The sequence below is a fragment of the Parasteatoda tepidariorum genome, chromosome X1, assembly GCF_043381705.1.
Source record: "Parasteatoda tepidariorum isolate YZ-2023 chromosome X1, CAS_Ptep_4.0, whole genome shotgun sequence".
NCBI classification, from domain to species: Eukaryota; Metazoa; Arthropoda; class Arachnida; order Araneae; family Theridiidae; genus Parasteatoda; species Parasteatoda tepidariorum.
The window spans coordinates 62718395-62734230 of record NC_092214.1 but is presented as its reverse complement, the minus strand read 5'-3'; the positions used below and the strand labels follow the sequence as shown (position 1 = coordinate 62734230).

At 32.0% G+C, this 15836-nt stretch overlaps 2 protein-coding genes across 2 annotated transcripts in view; one reads left to right on the top strand and one right to left on the bottom strand.

The window, feature by feature from the left end:
* The window catches only part of LOC107452630 (uncharacterized), a 479485-nt gene that overhangs the window by 53472 nt on the left and 410177 nt on the right, over window positions 1–15836 (top strand). The gene's annotated exons all lie outside the window — the stretch shown is intronic.
* On the bottom strand, window positions 5254–14608 carry LOC107452632 (uncharacterized PE-PGRS family protein PE_PGRS10-like). The gene is made up of 4 exons (XM_043054211.2): window positions 14452–14608; window positions 11163–11873; window positions 6005–6227; window positions 5254–5524 (listed from the first exon to the last, which is right to left on the bottom strand). The coding sequence occupies exons 2-4, from the start codon at window positions 11869–11871 to the stop codon at window positions 5338–5340; spliced, it is 1119 nt and encodes a 372-aa protein (XP_042910145.1). The 5' UTR covers window positions 11872–11873; window positions 14452–14608; the 3' UTR covers window positions 5254–5337.

Here is a 15836-nt window from a genome sequence, read left to right as displayed (position 1 = left end):
ATCTTTAAGCTTTTTTTACGTAATTTGGCCAATTCAAATATTCATATTTTTACTGGTAAAATAACAAAAAACTCATTTTTTATTTTAAAAAAATTAATTTTTAATATTATGAGGAAAACAATTGTGATTAAGAAAATTCATTTTTGTTGCATAAATATTTTTAGCAATTTAAGGGCTTAGTTACATAGTGTTGACTTTCTTGTTTATAATGACATCAAAATCGCCTTATAAATAAAAAGAAAATCACCTCATAAATAAATAAAAAATCGCCTCATAAATAAAAAAGATGGATATTTTTATCATGCAAGCCATGTTCTGTAGTTGCACAGTTTTCTTAAATTGAGTCAAATTTCAAAATGGCCCTCTAACGTATTTATGATCCGAAAATTCTGAAAAAACAAGTTTAGCTGGGTTTATAACGAACTTTTCCACAAAAAATTTTCTTAAAAATCTGTGACATGACGTCGAGATTTTTAAATTTTTTTACGAGATTCATATATATGTTATAATAGCCACGGATAAGTGTTTCTGACAAACGCAGACTTGAAGGGCAATAACAACCCAATATTTATAAAAGCATTATCGCCGAAAGAGCAATCATTAAAGTGACACAAAATCGAAGTGCTTCCTTATTAAAATTAGGAAACTCTTGCAAACCAATCTCAATTAACTCTTAAGTCGCAAGCAAAAAGGGAATTATTATTGCTTGGAAACTCGTTCAAAAATTAGGTCTAGGGATTTCTCCGGTTTTGACGCTTGGTTAAGGGAAAAACTTAAAATGTAAATTCAAGCATACTTTAATATAAATTTAGAATTAAAATGTCGGGTGTGAGAACGTGTTGCTTTTTAAATAATAAATTCACACATACATGTATATATCTACAGACAATGATCCATATAAGAACCATTTTATTTCTTAAATAAAATATTTTTCATGCACGAAACTGTTTTTGTCTTAATGAATATAATGCAAGCATATTTCAATTAAAATAATATCACATGAAATTTCTATGCTTAGTCTAAAATGGGTTAATGTAATACTGATTATAAATTACATTTTTAATTAAAAATTTTATTAGAATCATTTTTTATTTAATTTCAATAAAAACTAACCTTTAATATTTAAACTAAACTGAGTGACAGTTGTCTATTTCTGGCGCAAGAGTCATGCTTTGGTAATAACGTGCCTAACAGCTGAAATCTCTGGAATCTTGTATAAGTGTCAAACGCATGTCTATGATTCAATAAGTTACTCATAATGACCGTGATCTCTACAGACAGTGAAATACATTTCATGTATAGCGAGTTAATACATAGAAATAGATTTTGAAGGACAACTACGATATTCTAAAATAATTAAATTAAAATAACACGATATATCCATAGATAGATTTTAGAGAAACAGAGTCCAAATCCAAATGCATTAATGTATTTTAAATGTTATTGTAGATTAAAAGCCGTGCTAATCTAACATCCAAACATATTTCTAATGTTATATTCAATGTGAATCTAATGCAAGTTGAAAGATACTTTAATCTATAATTCAAACTGGCATCAATATTTCATTAATATACTGTATTACAAATCCTAAATATGGTTGAAGAAAAATCCATTTAAAAACAATCTCTTAAAATAATTAATCAGTATTTCTAGGCATTAAGAAAGCATTAAAATGAATTAAAAAGTGGGTCTTTATTGCACAGAATCCAAAGATGACTAGCTTCGTAAAAAATTAGGCCTTCATTTACGCCTAACAATTCTTAACAAAAGAAGTTTCCCTCCAATTACGAAAAAAGAGAACAGTTTTATTGCAGCTTTTACAGGATGTTCCTTATTTACCGCTCTTATTATAGGATTTTAGAGACCTTGTCAGAATGAAATTTTTAATAAAAATCCTTCACTAATTCCTATTTAAGAGGCCTTTACCCTCGCCATCTTGGATTATTGGTTAAACCTGTGTTTCTGGGTTTTTAATTATTTATTTATTGTACTTAACAGTCGATAAACTTTTGATGGTATGGTATTACTAGATAGCACAATAACTTGCAAGAAAGATGGAAAATAAAGGGTCGCTATATTAGATTACGATAAATGGCGATTGTTAATTTTTAGAACTTTTGGGATTTTTCCTCAAAACTTAGATGTTAAAGAAGAATGAAAGCAATAAAATGATCTTAAAGAGCAATAAAATGATACGATTTGTGGTTTTGCGTGAGTAATTTAAAAACTACAAGTTCGAGTTTTCAGATTTTTAAATTCTAATTTTAATGCAGTTTAAATTAATGAAAACCAACTTGGATTACGCTAAAAATTTCTTTTAACGTTAATTAAATAAAAATAAAAATACCAATTAAAAATTTTAAAACTGATAACTGTTTACTATTTAAATTCCTGATAATGCCCTCAAAGCTGGGAGTGATAAAACTACTGTTTGTCTAAGATATGTACTCTGACCGCCACTGAGTCTGCAGCAGTCTGGTGGTATGGAAACAAGAGGGCATCTTAGGGAGGGCCTTTTCTTTCGCGGAAACCAGTCCTAAAGAGGGACCCCACATCCCTACTTGAAATAATCATACCTCGTTACCATAGTCACCGCCACAGCTCCAGACGTATGTCAGGCAGAGTACCTATCGTAGACAAACAGTATCCGGAGCTCCATCAGCAGGCTCATGAAAGACATATAGGGAGCCTTACATATATTGATGGACAGAAATCTTATCGTGCGTGTACCAAGTACACGTTAACACAGACCTCCCCAGTATATTTTCTCCACTGCGTGGGGCTTTTGCACGAGGACCTTACAACTACACCTCTTATTGTACCGATTTTTTGAGGATCCACTACCGCCTGGACATGGTCTAGCTTGTAGATAAACCTTGAGGAATAAGCCACAGTAACTATTTAAGCATCTTTCAATAACTGTTGATTGCAAAATTGCATTGTCCTCATTTTGTGATTAAATATTAATAAAGAATCTATTATACTGAAAGCTTTATACCTCAAATTATGATTGCGTGATGGCCTTATATTTTACATGTATCGAAAGATAGTGCCAAATAGAGTAAATATCCATCATCAGTTTATTTCTAAAAATCAAACGAAAATGTTTAAAAGTATATTAAGAATTTTCCCTCTCCGTCTGCTCTCCCCCCCCTTCGACCGTTGAGTTCGGTGGGGAGAGGAAGGACCTTCGCAGTAAAGAGAAACAAAAATGCTATCAAATTCTGTCTAACTGATCAAGAAGACGGGATGGAAAAATCAGTACTCCAAACTCAAAGATCTTCAAACTAAAAATAGCTATTCGATATGGTTGAATGCCATTCGAGTTTTGACCAAGCTGACAGCTGTGATTAAGTTTTAACCTATTAATAATTCAACTAATATTACATGCAACTACTCTATGTTTTCTTTCGCGTACAGTATATTATTAATATCGTAAACTAAACTTCATAGCATAGCAGTTTTTAATGGAAATAAAAGAAATCTTATTTTGATCTGGTTATAAGAATGATAAGTTCTAGCTATATATTTAAGTTCTGTCTTAGTAGGAAATAGTTAAAAAGATCATTTTAGCAAAGTGAATTTAAATCTTAACAACGAGCTTCCATTAGCCACAAATTTTAGGAACTTTGGAAAAAACTAACAAAATCCAATTTGAGAATTTTTTTTGTACCAAATGCCAACATCGAATTTAAAAACTACTTGAAGAGCCTTCAGATATTCTGTTTGGCTTGGCTAAATTGTTCTTTAATAAAAACTAAGAAAAAGTTAATTTTTAGCAAGCTTTTGTAAGTAAACTTTTTTTTGAAATTTCTCACTAAAAATTCGATAGTCTACTTTAACAGCTAAGATTAAACGCCAAAAGGATATTTAGTTAATAGACTATGTAAGATAAACTTAAATTCTCGAATTCTTTCGAAATCAACATTTAAAAAAACATTATCAGCCAATATCTTTCGAAATAAAATTTATATTTTACAGTGAACAAAAAATGGTATTATCGCAAACTTCAGATAAACTTTAAAACTTTTGAAAGGGTGATGCTTATTTTTTTTAAGAATTTTTTTTTCCCAGCAAGCTTTTAATAGTTTTGATTACGGCAATATTTGAAGTTTCATTACAACACAAAAATATAATTGAAATATATATAGTAAAATGTTAAAATTTTAAATGTTATGAAACAGTACATTCAATGCTTTACTTTTACATGCAAAGTAAAAAAATTTTAATTTGGGAGAATTTTTTGGGGAGTTTGGAGTAAAAATAAAAAGTAAATGCAAGGTAAAGTTGAAACTAAAATATTAAGAGGTTTAATCTAAACAACAAATTTAGTAATTACAAAAAAACTAAATCAACAATATTAAAAAGTCCCTGATAATTAAGTAAAGTTCAGAATAATTTAAGTACAAACTGATCACTTACTATCTGCGACTTTACGAAAAGTGGCATAACATAGTTTAAAGTAAGAGTCATGGGAATTTTAAAAATATTTTTGATAAAAGTGAAAACTATTATGAAAGAAAACATAGTAATACATTCCCATACTTTTGACCAGAAGGGAGTTAGAGGAAACCGGTGTTCTTCCTCAGATAGCCTATTTGAGCTTTTCGATAGAGATTCAGACTTTCGTCCACAAACCAGAAAATACCCCTAATATTCTGAGAACAAATATTCCAAAAAGATTCTCTAACAGACTTATTTATTTGGAAAAGTAAAGAGAAGTGTCCGAATGTTCTTTTAAAAATCTTGCTATCAGTTTAGTTTTTCGAGGACGCTGGTCAGGTTACCTAGAATTATCAAAGCTAATTTTATTTTACTATCACTAGATAAAACGTTCCTCATGCTGTACAAATACTGGCAGATCCGAAATTCATTTGTAGAAGTTCTAAAAGGTGTAGTTAAAACTGTTTAAAAACATTTTTACATTACAGTCCTCTCGATTTACTTTTCCTTTTAAAAAAAGTATGCCATCTAGTGAAGCATTTACTCCATCATTCTTTGGACAAAAACTGAAAAATTGGAGCCAAATTTATTCTCATTTGCTCAAGTATTTTACAGTAAATACATATTCCAGGTATTTCACACCAATCTATAAAATTTTTTAAATTTCTACGCTTTATACAAGATTGTAATCAGGTTGCAATGGACTATGTAGTAAAGCTTTAAGTTAAATTTTCAATTTACTAATTTTAAAATTTGGTATTTCGTATGCTGTTGCTTGTGTTGAGATGGCTTTGAGAAATTCATCTACAATAAAAAGAAAATTAACTTTTTATTGTTTTATAAACAATTTTAGTTTTTCACAATTAAAAACAAAATCAGTTTTGAGGGTGCTGATTAGAAGTTTATATCTGCGGGATTTACATTTTGAGGCAAACTAACAGAAGGAGCTATGTTTTTCACGACTTCATACGAAACATCACCACATTCTGGAAACTTTACGTTACACTGACCTTCTTGCTTTCCTCTTTCCATTATTTCAATATACTTGTAAGCACGACTGGTTGGTGGTACCTTGAGCGAACTGAAAAAACAATATTAGTATATTTTGAAAATAAAGCTCTTAAAGTTACAATCTTTTTTTATCTTATTTGAAGACGAAAGAACAAGAAATTTGTTGGAAATAAGTTAAACAGTTCTTTTGGTTGCCTTAGAATTTGCATAAACTCGAGCGCAACCATTATTTAAAATGAATAAACTTGGTAGAAATTTGTTCACAGAAAACAGTACGCCAGTTTTGTGGGAAGATGTCTAAAATATTACAAAAATTGACTCCAGTAAGTTTGAGGCTACTTATCGTCTAGAAAGTTCTGCCAAGTTTTTTATTTTAAATATGCTTGTGTTTGAAATAAATTTCTATTAGTCAATTAACAATTTAGTGCGTATTCCTTCCAAATTTCTTGTTTCTATACTCATTCATTAAATTGTTCTCAGAAAACCGCACTTATTTAAATTTTTGGAGAGCAGTGCAGTTGAAATGTTAAAGACATTGGAAATGTATTACCTAACCATACTGCTAATGTTTTCTGAAAATTCTCCTAGAAACGATGGCTCATTCCCGATGTCGCATATTAATCTTGAAATGCAAGTGTTTTCATCCATATCTGTCAAAAAGTTGAAAAAGCTCTCCGCATCATCCGGTTCATTTTCTGAAGCTGGAGTTTCCGGTGCAATAGGTTGGTTTAATGAGCCTCCTGCTCCTCCTTGGGGTCCAGCAAATTGATGGGCTGTAAGTTTAATTATATTTTTCAGGAAAATTCATTCTAGAGCTTAAAATTGATGATTTGCTACACATTATGCAGAGAAAAAGGTTGTAGGATACTGTAAATATTATAGGAAAGTTTATTTAGTTATTAGCTTTTTGTCTCGTATAAAATTACAAACAGAACTAACTAAGCACTATTAAGCACATAACAGACAAAAGACATGGAGTGAATTTCATCGAATACTAGTAATATATGTTCGAAGGAAATTGCTCCTTTCAAAAACAAACTATTTGATCTGAAAGTAAATAAGTAAACACCAACTAACATAAATGCAACCAACTAAAATAAACACAACTTTCCAATTTATGATAGTACTAATAATTATAAGAATTTTGATTTATTAGAAAAGTATTAGATTACTATTTGTCAACTCTGATTAGGAGAAATCCTCAATTTAAAAAGTTTCAGCTGTGGCTAAAATGTTTCAATCCGAAACTCAAGAAATTAAATAAAAGAAAGGAGATGAGATAAGAAAAAAGAAAGGAAATGAGGGAAGTATTAGAAAACATCTGGATCGTGGAACTAGTATTTAAATCTTTTACGAACTTGAATAATCCAATTAAGATCAAATAACAATTTCAATATTTTGAAATTAAACAAAATAGGCAGGAAAATAAAAGATACTGTAAAACTTAAAAGTAGAAAATCTAAAAATCTATGTGCTAAAATTATGTCACTTATGGGAGCAAATTATGGTTAAAAGGATTGGATCAATTGTAATCAACTATGTTCTTTTAAAGGTGACATTTCTACATTTAACTGCTAATAAGTATTGCTGTCTGATAGTACTCAACACGTTTCTAACAGTAAAGTACGATTACTTGCATGAAAATTCTACTTTCATCTTTAATGTTCTCTTGAAAAATTTGAAAGTGTGACTTATATTGCTCAAACTCTTCAGTTGTATTTACCAAACTATTTTCCGGAAGTAAGAAATTTCATATGTTAAACTAATTTTTCTTCTTGATATTTTGGGAAACTATTAAGTCTGACTTGAAACGCTACCCAAACACTTCTCATTCCAAAGAATTTCCAACTTTGCACTTTATCCAAGACTAATATTAAGAGCTATAAGTTTGTCAAGCTTATGATGTTTAGAAGCATACGATGCAGTTTTAGAACAGTCTAAAGGAACAGTGGCGTATTTGGTTGTCGCAATTAAGTTTGAATGACATAATTTTAGCCATTGCTTAGTTGATTGAATTTTGAGCACAAAGAAAAATATGACTGATCACAAATTAAATTCCACAATTTTTTTTTCTATAAATGCTCGAGTCTGGTTTAACAGTTTTACTCTTCGTGTAGACTGAGTAAAAATTTTATCTAGTTTTGTTTGCAAGATGAGTTTTATGCCTGAACGATTTCCTTTCCTTAATTTTTAACTTGTAACGTAAAATAAGCTTAGAATTAAAATAATTTTCTTTTAAATAAAACTAAACATGAAAAAATTTAAACAAATGGGAAACGTTGATTTGGTTGAACGTTGGTTACTTTGTTTTTAGTAAGCGTTGTATTCAATGAATTTAACGTTAAAAGTTTCACACATTTAGACATTAAAAAATTGTTACTAGATAAAGACCTAAAATAATTTCAGCCATTATTATAATTAAAGTATAGGCCAATTGTAAATTTTTCAAACAAGTCCATATTTTATCTATATTTGAACATCTGACGAGGCAAAAGAGGATATTTAGAAACTTGTTTTACCTCAGAATGTACCACTAGGTTAACTTTAGTTTTCGGTTTTACTTTTAAATTTCAAAAAGAAATTACTATCGTTTACTTAAGGTACAAAATTTTAAACTGAACTTTGATTCAGTAAATTGACGTGACTTCATACCGTATTGCAGACCACTGAATATTTTATTGAATGAAGTGGTCAATGTTAATGCAACCGGATGCTACTCAAGTAAACAATATTAAATACTCAAGGTAATATCAATGTTCAGCCTTTCATCCCTTCAGTGGGTCGATAAATGAGTACCAAGCATGCTTGGGAACTAAACACTGGGGGTTCCGTGTTCGGCTGACCACCTGACCGGAACATCTGCTCCTGCACCCCAGAGTCCAAGGTCAAGAAACTGGGAGGGGCACAGTTGGCCTTGGCCCGCAAGGGCTGTCGCGCCGCTGAGTTAATATCAATGTTACAAGCTAATTAGGGTTATAAAATACAAAAGGTACAACCTGTAACTAAGCGATTTGTAGGTCATTCAAATCTGAAATTTATCGGAAGGCTACTCAGAAAACAGTTACAATATAAAACGGATCCGATGCCGCATTAAATGCATTTTATTAATAAAGATTTTAATTCGAGTTCTGTTATGGCGATAATGTTTTTTATTATTTTAGAATAAAAGTTAGTCGCAACTGCTGTTAAACGTAGCATAATCAGAACAAATATTTTACCCGATGCAGTGTTGTGGAGGGATTTGATCCGGTCACATTATCTAGTGCAAAAGCGCTACGACCAATCATATCTCTATCCCTAAATCAAACCGAAAGCTTTGTTTACTATTCGGTCAGAATCTGGGAATAGGAGCTGCTCAAAACAGTTACTTTTTGGAGCCTGCCATCAGTTTATTTTCTAAAATACACATTGTAACCACCACCTACTTTCAACATCAACGTTAAATAACCAATCATAGAAGACAGGTGGAAACACATTGCAGTGGAGTGTATACAAAGGATGTAAGCGATAAATAGAAAACATTACAATCGTTGGCGTAATGCAGAAGCGAAGTGGTTTTTCCGACGTCCAAATAGGCATGATCGTTGGCTTTCGAACCAAAGTTAGCATTTCCGAAAATGCTAATTGTGTAAACTGTTCGTGAGCCTCTGTGGTAAAAGCATAACGCGCCTGGCGAAATAGCGCTATCCAAAATCAGCGTCGGGGCTAATGTCGTGCACCATGAGCCATTGAAGACAGGTGAACGACGGCTGCTAAGATTCATTTTAGTAAATAGATGTGCAACCGTTTTTCAAATGACTGCTTAAATGAACTAAAGGTGGCTACCTACAGTATGCCTGGTAAATGCACCTATGTACTGCTACTTACGACGATGTACTATGTACTGCTACTTACTGCACGGCGACGATGGCTAAAATTTGCGCACCAGTATTTTGACTGAGCGTCCATTGAGTGGCAACAGGGTTTTTTTTTCGATGAACGACGTTTTATGCTTCACAAGGCAGAATAACATCAACGTATGTGGCATAGAACGTCTAAAAGCAAACATTTTAAACTAATTGCCGGAGGGATCCAAGCTGGAGGAGGGAGCTTAGTAACACAAGGAATATTTTCGCTGCAATCTGGTTGCATTCCTTATTGTGGAAGGGCATGAGTGACGGATCAACAACAGTTCGCATCTGTCTTCGCTGTCCATGCCCACCTTTACATGCTATTGCTTTTCCTCAAGATGATGGCATCTATCAGCTGGACAATGCGACACGTCATACAGCTCACAGTGTACGAGCGTGGTTCGAAGACCATCAGGATGAGTTTACTGTACTTCCTTGGCCACCGAACTCTCCGGACATAAACTCAATATATAATCTGTAGGATTGCTTCAATCAGGTTGTTCACACCATGTATCCTCAACCACATAACCTAGTGCAGTTAAGCTCGCTGATAGCATCTTCCTGCACGTCTGTTTGAGGTACACTCAGGAAGAGGTGGTAGTTCTGGCTTTTGACAGGTGATCACATTAATGTGATTGGATTGTGTAGGTTGCAGCACTGAATCTTAAGATTTCCAATTATATTACAAATATGAATTGTTTTAAAACTTAATCAACTTTGACATTACCTTACTTATGCTTTTAAATTCTCATCAATCTGGGAGCCAAACCATATGGTTCCTAAATTTAAGGAAATATCAAATAATTTTTGAAGTTATTACTTATATAATGGGAAGTTAAATGTTTTCATAAATTTATCGTAAAAATTTGTGTCATGGATACCGTTGTTTCATATGATTCAGAATATCGAAACAAGATCAATGTTCTTACTTAGGGTCGGTAGTCACCCAAATGTTTACTTAAAATGGTTAAGATTGAAAAGAAATAAGGTGAAATGTTTGTTTTTTATTTTACTGTATTGATACTAGATATAAAAAAATGTCTTTCAAATAAGCAATCTTAATATATTTTTTTAAACTATACATTTATACCAATGTTTTCCAATATATTTACGCTAGGTCTCTAGGATGATTTTGCTTATTTAAACAGAAAAAAGAATTTCTATTGCAATAGTTGAAATGGAAGTTTTTTACTCGTTATAAACATGGAATTTATGTATACTAATTATCTCGGTGATTTAGAAATTTATAAAAATAGATTTCTTGTTATAAGCCGCATTCAATACATCTAGTTTATGCAATATTTTCATTCAATGACACTAAACTTGCTAAACTCAGCCCTGAAGAGAGGTAAATAGTACTTTCCCGTGACTTTAAGCATATTAATGTATGCATTTTCGTTAAAGTTAATGTTGGTACTTTCCACAGAAAAGTCAGTTCACAGATTTTATGCAGAACAAATACGTTAAAGGCTGTATTTCTGTTAGCAAGGTTAAACATATTTTAGATTCATTCTGTGCATGCTGCAAACAAAATAAATACATTTAGCTTTGTTCAAGTAATTAACCTTTTAGACACTAGGACGATTAAAGCTTGAATAAAATGAGTCTTTCTATGCTTTAATTGGAAAAAGTTAAGATTTAAAATTCGAAATTTGTGTGCTATCGAAAATAAGTTTATATGAATTTTTGAAGAAATTAATTAGAATTATGGAAAAAATAGTTGTAGAAATTTAATATGCTGCTAAATATTCCTCAAGTCATAAGTTCTAAAACTATGCATGCAATATTGGAAACAGTTTGATATTTATAAAGGATTACCAGGTATTGCTGATGAAAATCCTGAATTAGCTGGAAAACCTGCTCCTCCCGGCATTGCTGATGAGAATCCTGAATTAGCTGGAAAACCAGCTCCTCCCGGCATTGCTGATGAGAATCCTGAATTAGCTGGAAAACCTGCTCCTCCCGGCATTGCTGATGAAAATCCTGGGTTAACTGGAAAACCTGCTCCTCCACCACCAGCACTAAATGATCCACTCGTACCAAATGCTCCATTACTAGCAAATGTATTTTGAGCAGGATTCATACTTCCAGCATAGTTTAATGCTTCAATCACCACATTAGGATCAACTCCTTGAGCAGTAAGTGCTTGAAAAAGTTGTGAGGGATCAACACCACCAAATGAGTTTTGAAAATTTGAAGTAGATGGAAAACTGTTAGGAAATCCACCAGATTGCATGTACTGAGAAGGTGAAGAAAATCCTTCTCCGAAGGATGACGGAAGTTTTGAGGTAGCAGCTGCTTTCTTTTTTGGCGTGGACGGTGCCTTTCGACCAAAATAACCTAGGTAGTAAAGAAGCTTAGTTCCTATACCCAGTTTAGCACCAACTAATCCAGTAGTCATTGGTCCGCCAGAATAAGGAATTGTTGCCAAAGCAGAAGTAATCGCAGATATGAAAAAGGGAGAAGCAGCATTGCTGTAGCCTACGAACAAAATCAGAAAGATAGCTCCAATCGCCAATTTATCCATGGCTGAAAGAAAATTTAAATATTAAAATTTAAAAACTTTAAATACAATCTTTGGAAATCGAGAAAAACTTTAAATATCTAAAAATATTTTATTTTACGTGCCAAGTTGCAGTTATGTTGCCAATTTGCCATCTATTAAATTGGTGTTAATTAAGAAACATAAATTGTTGTTAAAAATGCAGAAATAGGAAAGTTTTCTAGAAATCTCGATTCAGAGTCATTACATGATCATGTAATCCCATCCTTGATATGTAACTTACGAACACTCTAAATTTAAATGGGTGTATTGTGGGATGGTAAATTATTATTAAAGTGAGGAATAAACAAAAACGCTATCTCAATTTGGAAAATTGCTGAAGAAAAGAGGATGTTAAACATAAAAACCAATTTGGTTAAACAATTTCCAATTGCTGCCCCTAACATTCTATGAGTTTTCTTCTACATTCAAAATAGGTTTCGATGCATTAAATTCTTCTTCAATCGAATGGGTTTTAATATTTCCAATATCTCCGTTAATCATTTTGCAGGTTTTGACATCCTCTTTTTTTTGTCCCCTAAATACTTACGTAATCACTTTTACGTAATCTAATTATTACGTTCTCTAATTATTACGAAAAAGTGATTGTATAAGAGACTCGTCGTTACTTAAAAATAATTAGTATTATAAAAATTTAACACTTCGGGACTTTCGTCTTAGACATTAATTTAACAGTCATAGTTAAATTAATCACTTCAAACAAATTCGCTTTAGATATTATTTAACTACTACGAATTTTTAGGCTTTAAATTTTTGTCTTGACCAAACATCGGGAAAAACCATTTGTAAAATTTTAAATTAATGTTTTCAGGAAAAAAACTAAATAAATGAAGCGCAACATTAACTTCGTTGAATCTTTCATTCTTTATTTTGAATAAATAAAATAGTATGTAAAAATTTTATAAAACTTTTGATTTCACCATACTTAATTTAGTAAAATATGGAGTATAAATGTGTTGGATAAAATCCTAATCTATTGTGAATAGAAACTCAACTCAAGCAATATTTTTCAATGAAACGAAATCAATTTGCTATAAACTAAGCTTGAAGCTAAACCAAATCTGCAATGATTTAAACCAAATAGAGAATTGCTTCCAAAGATAATTAGCAACTCATTCAGATAAGATTTTAATAATAGTATGTGAGTTTTAACTCGAACTTGTAAGAGTGAATCAAATTGCATTTAATAGGGAAATAAAATAGCCACAGCTCGGTAGGCAAAAATTTGGTCATAAGAAAACACTAAGACATTTCTTTTGATCCATGAAAACCAGAAACTATTTTAGCAGTGTCGTTAAAGATATAACCGAAATATTCCCTCGTGAAAAAAAAAATAAGTTAATGAATTGCAAAGATAACTAGTTCCAACTTTCGGAAAAATATTATAAGCAAGAAAAATTTAAGTTAAATTACATGACAGTTTAGCTATTCGATATGGTTGATAGCCATTCAAGTTTTCACCGTGCTGACAGCTATGATTAAGTTTTAATCTACTAAAAGTTAAACTACTATTACATGAAACTACTCTATGCTTTGTTTCACGTACGGTATATTATTAATACCGTAAACTAAACTTTATAGCAAAGAAGTTATCAATGGAAGTAAAATAATTATTTTGATCTGGTTATAGAAAGATAAATTCTAGCTATAAATTAAAGTTCAGTCTAATTAAATATGAAATAATGAAAAATATAATTTCAACCAAATGAATTTCAATCAAATCAACGAGTTTCTATTAGCCACAAAAAATTTACGAATGTTGATGGAAAAAATTAACCAAATCCAATTTGAGAATTTTTTTTACATCAGAGGCTAACATTGCAATTAAAAACAAATTGTGAAGAACCTTCAGATATTCTGTTTAGCTGGGATAAATTGTTTTTAAATCAAAACTAAGGAAATGTTAATTTTTAGCTAGTTTTCGTAAGTAATTTTTTTTTAAATTTCTCTTACTAAAATTCGATAATCAACTTTAAAAGCCTAACTTAAACGCTAAAAAGCTATTTATTTAATAGACTATGTAAGATAAACTTAAACTCTCAAATTCTTTTGAAATCAACTTTAAAAAAAAACATTATCAGCATACAACTTTCTAAATAAAATTTATATCTTATAGTGAACAAAAAATGGTAAAATCGCACATTTCAGATAAATTTTAAAACTTTTGACAGAATGACGTTTTTTTCAATGAATTTTTTTTTCCCAAATAAGCCTGTAACAATTTCAATTACGGCAATTAAATTGTATTGCTGCCCAAAACTATAATTGAAGTATCATATGTAGTAAAATGTCAAAATTTTATATCTTATGAAACAGTACATTTACTGCTTTACTGTTACATGCTTAGTAAAATATGGTTCATTTGAGAAAATTTATAAGTTTAGAGTTAAAAAAAAAAGAAAAGTAAAGATACAACTAAAATATTAAGAGGTTTAATCTAGAACACAAATTTACTAATTATAAAAAATAAATCTCCACAATATTATAAAAACCCTAATAATAAAGTAAAGTTCAGAATAATTTAAGTACAAACTAATCACTTACTATCTACGACTAAAACTTCAGCTAACAATTATTCCTTGAAGCTAGCTTAAAACTTCACCAGCTATATCAAACTATACAATGTGTACCAGAATTTGCTTTGTTGACAATCAGATGAACTTCGTAATTAATTTCACGTGTCTCTCCTTAACTAACTATTAAAAAAATTAAAAGAAAACTCCTGATTGGTTTCTTGGATTTACATACATTTGCACGCTTGTGTTCTCAATTTAGGCTTGCAAACCTTTGTTAAATAAAAGGATAGATAGCACAATACAGAGAAGGACAGCATGAAGATACATCCAGGGTAACAGCGGTATTCGAACCCACTACCTCGAAGCTTTGCACAGTGTTTGCCGGGCGATATCGCTCGGCCAGAGAGGCCCCAAAGAGAATTACTTTGAGAAACTACTACTTTTGAAGTAGGTAGGTAGGTATTTTATTTTATTTACGTCAAGCTAGAGCTGCACAATGGGCTATTGGCGACGGTCTGGGAAACATCCCTGAGGATGATCTGAAGACATACTCTCACAATTTTGATCCTCTGCAGAGGGGATGGCATCCCTGCTTCGGTAGCCCGACAACCTGCACGCGAAGTCGGCGCACTTTACGGTAGAACAGTTTAACGAGGATCAATACCGCACACCCTCGGTCCCTACGCAGACTAATTCAAGTGGTCACCCACCTGCACACTGATCGCAGCCAGTGATGCTTGACTTCGGTGATCTGCTGGGAGCCATGTGTTAACGATTAGTCCACTGCGGGACACTCTTAAAGTGATTTAGTTCAACAAGGAGGATATGGGACGGTTACTACTTTTGAAGATTGGTATAGAATGAATGCATGGTAAAGCTCACTTGATTTTGATAAGCAGGAAATGAAATTAAAAATAATATATGGTAAGAGATGTAAGCCAGTTGAAATTCAAGCAAATAGGGAATTATATAGTGCGGAATTCAGCTGCTTCTAACAGTCTATACTACTATAGCATTTTATGGAGAGGGTTAACAAAAAGCTAATGGATCGGAGTGCAAAGTAAAGATCGTAGATACGGATCCTGAAGTCACTAACTACTACAAACTAGTTACAAACGAATATCACTCAAGCACTTAAATGAAGTAGAACCAATTTTAATAAGGAACCATGATTCGCGAAGTTAATCCTACTTCAATTAAGTGCTTGAATGGTATTCGATTCTGGGTGAACGTTGGGTGTGAAACTTTGCTCTTCTCTAGAAAACCAGTCCCACAGTGGACTGATCGTAAAGACACGGCTCCCAGTAGAACACCGAAGTCAAGCATCACTGGCTGTGGTCAAGGAGCGGGTGCGTAACCACTTTAATTAGCCTGCGTAAAGACTGAGGGTGCGCAGTATTGGTCCTCGTTAAA

Bases quoted from the DNA above. Each gene is read 5' to 3' on its own strand.
- LOC107452632 (XM_043054211.2), bottom strand. From the start codon at position 11,871: ATGGATAAATTGGCGATTGGAGCTATCTTTCTGATTTTGTTCGTAGGC. The intron at 6,228-11,162 runs GTAATCCTTTAT...TTAAACTTACAG, and splicing joins ATTTTCATCAGCAATACCTG to CCCATCAATTTGCTGGACCC. The intron at 5,525-6,004 runs GTAATACATTTC...TTGTTTTTTCAG, and splicing joins AACATTAGCAGTATGGTTAG to TTCGCTCAAGGTACCACCAA.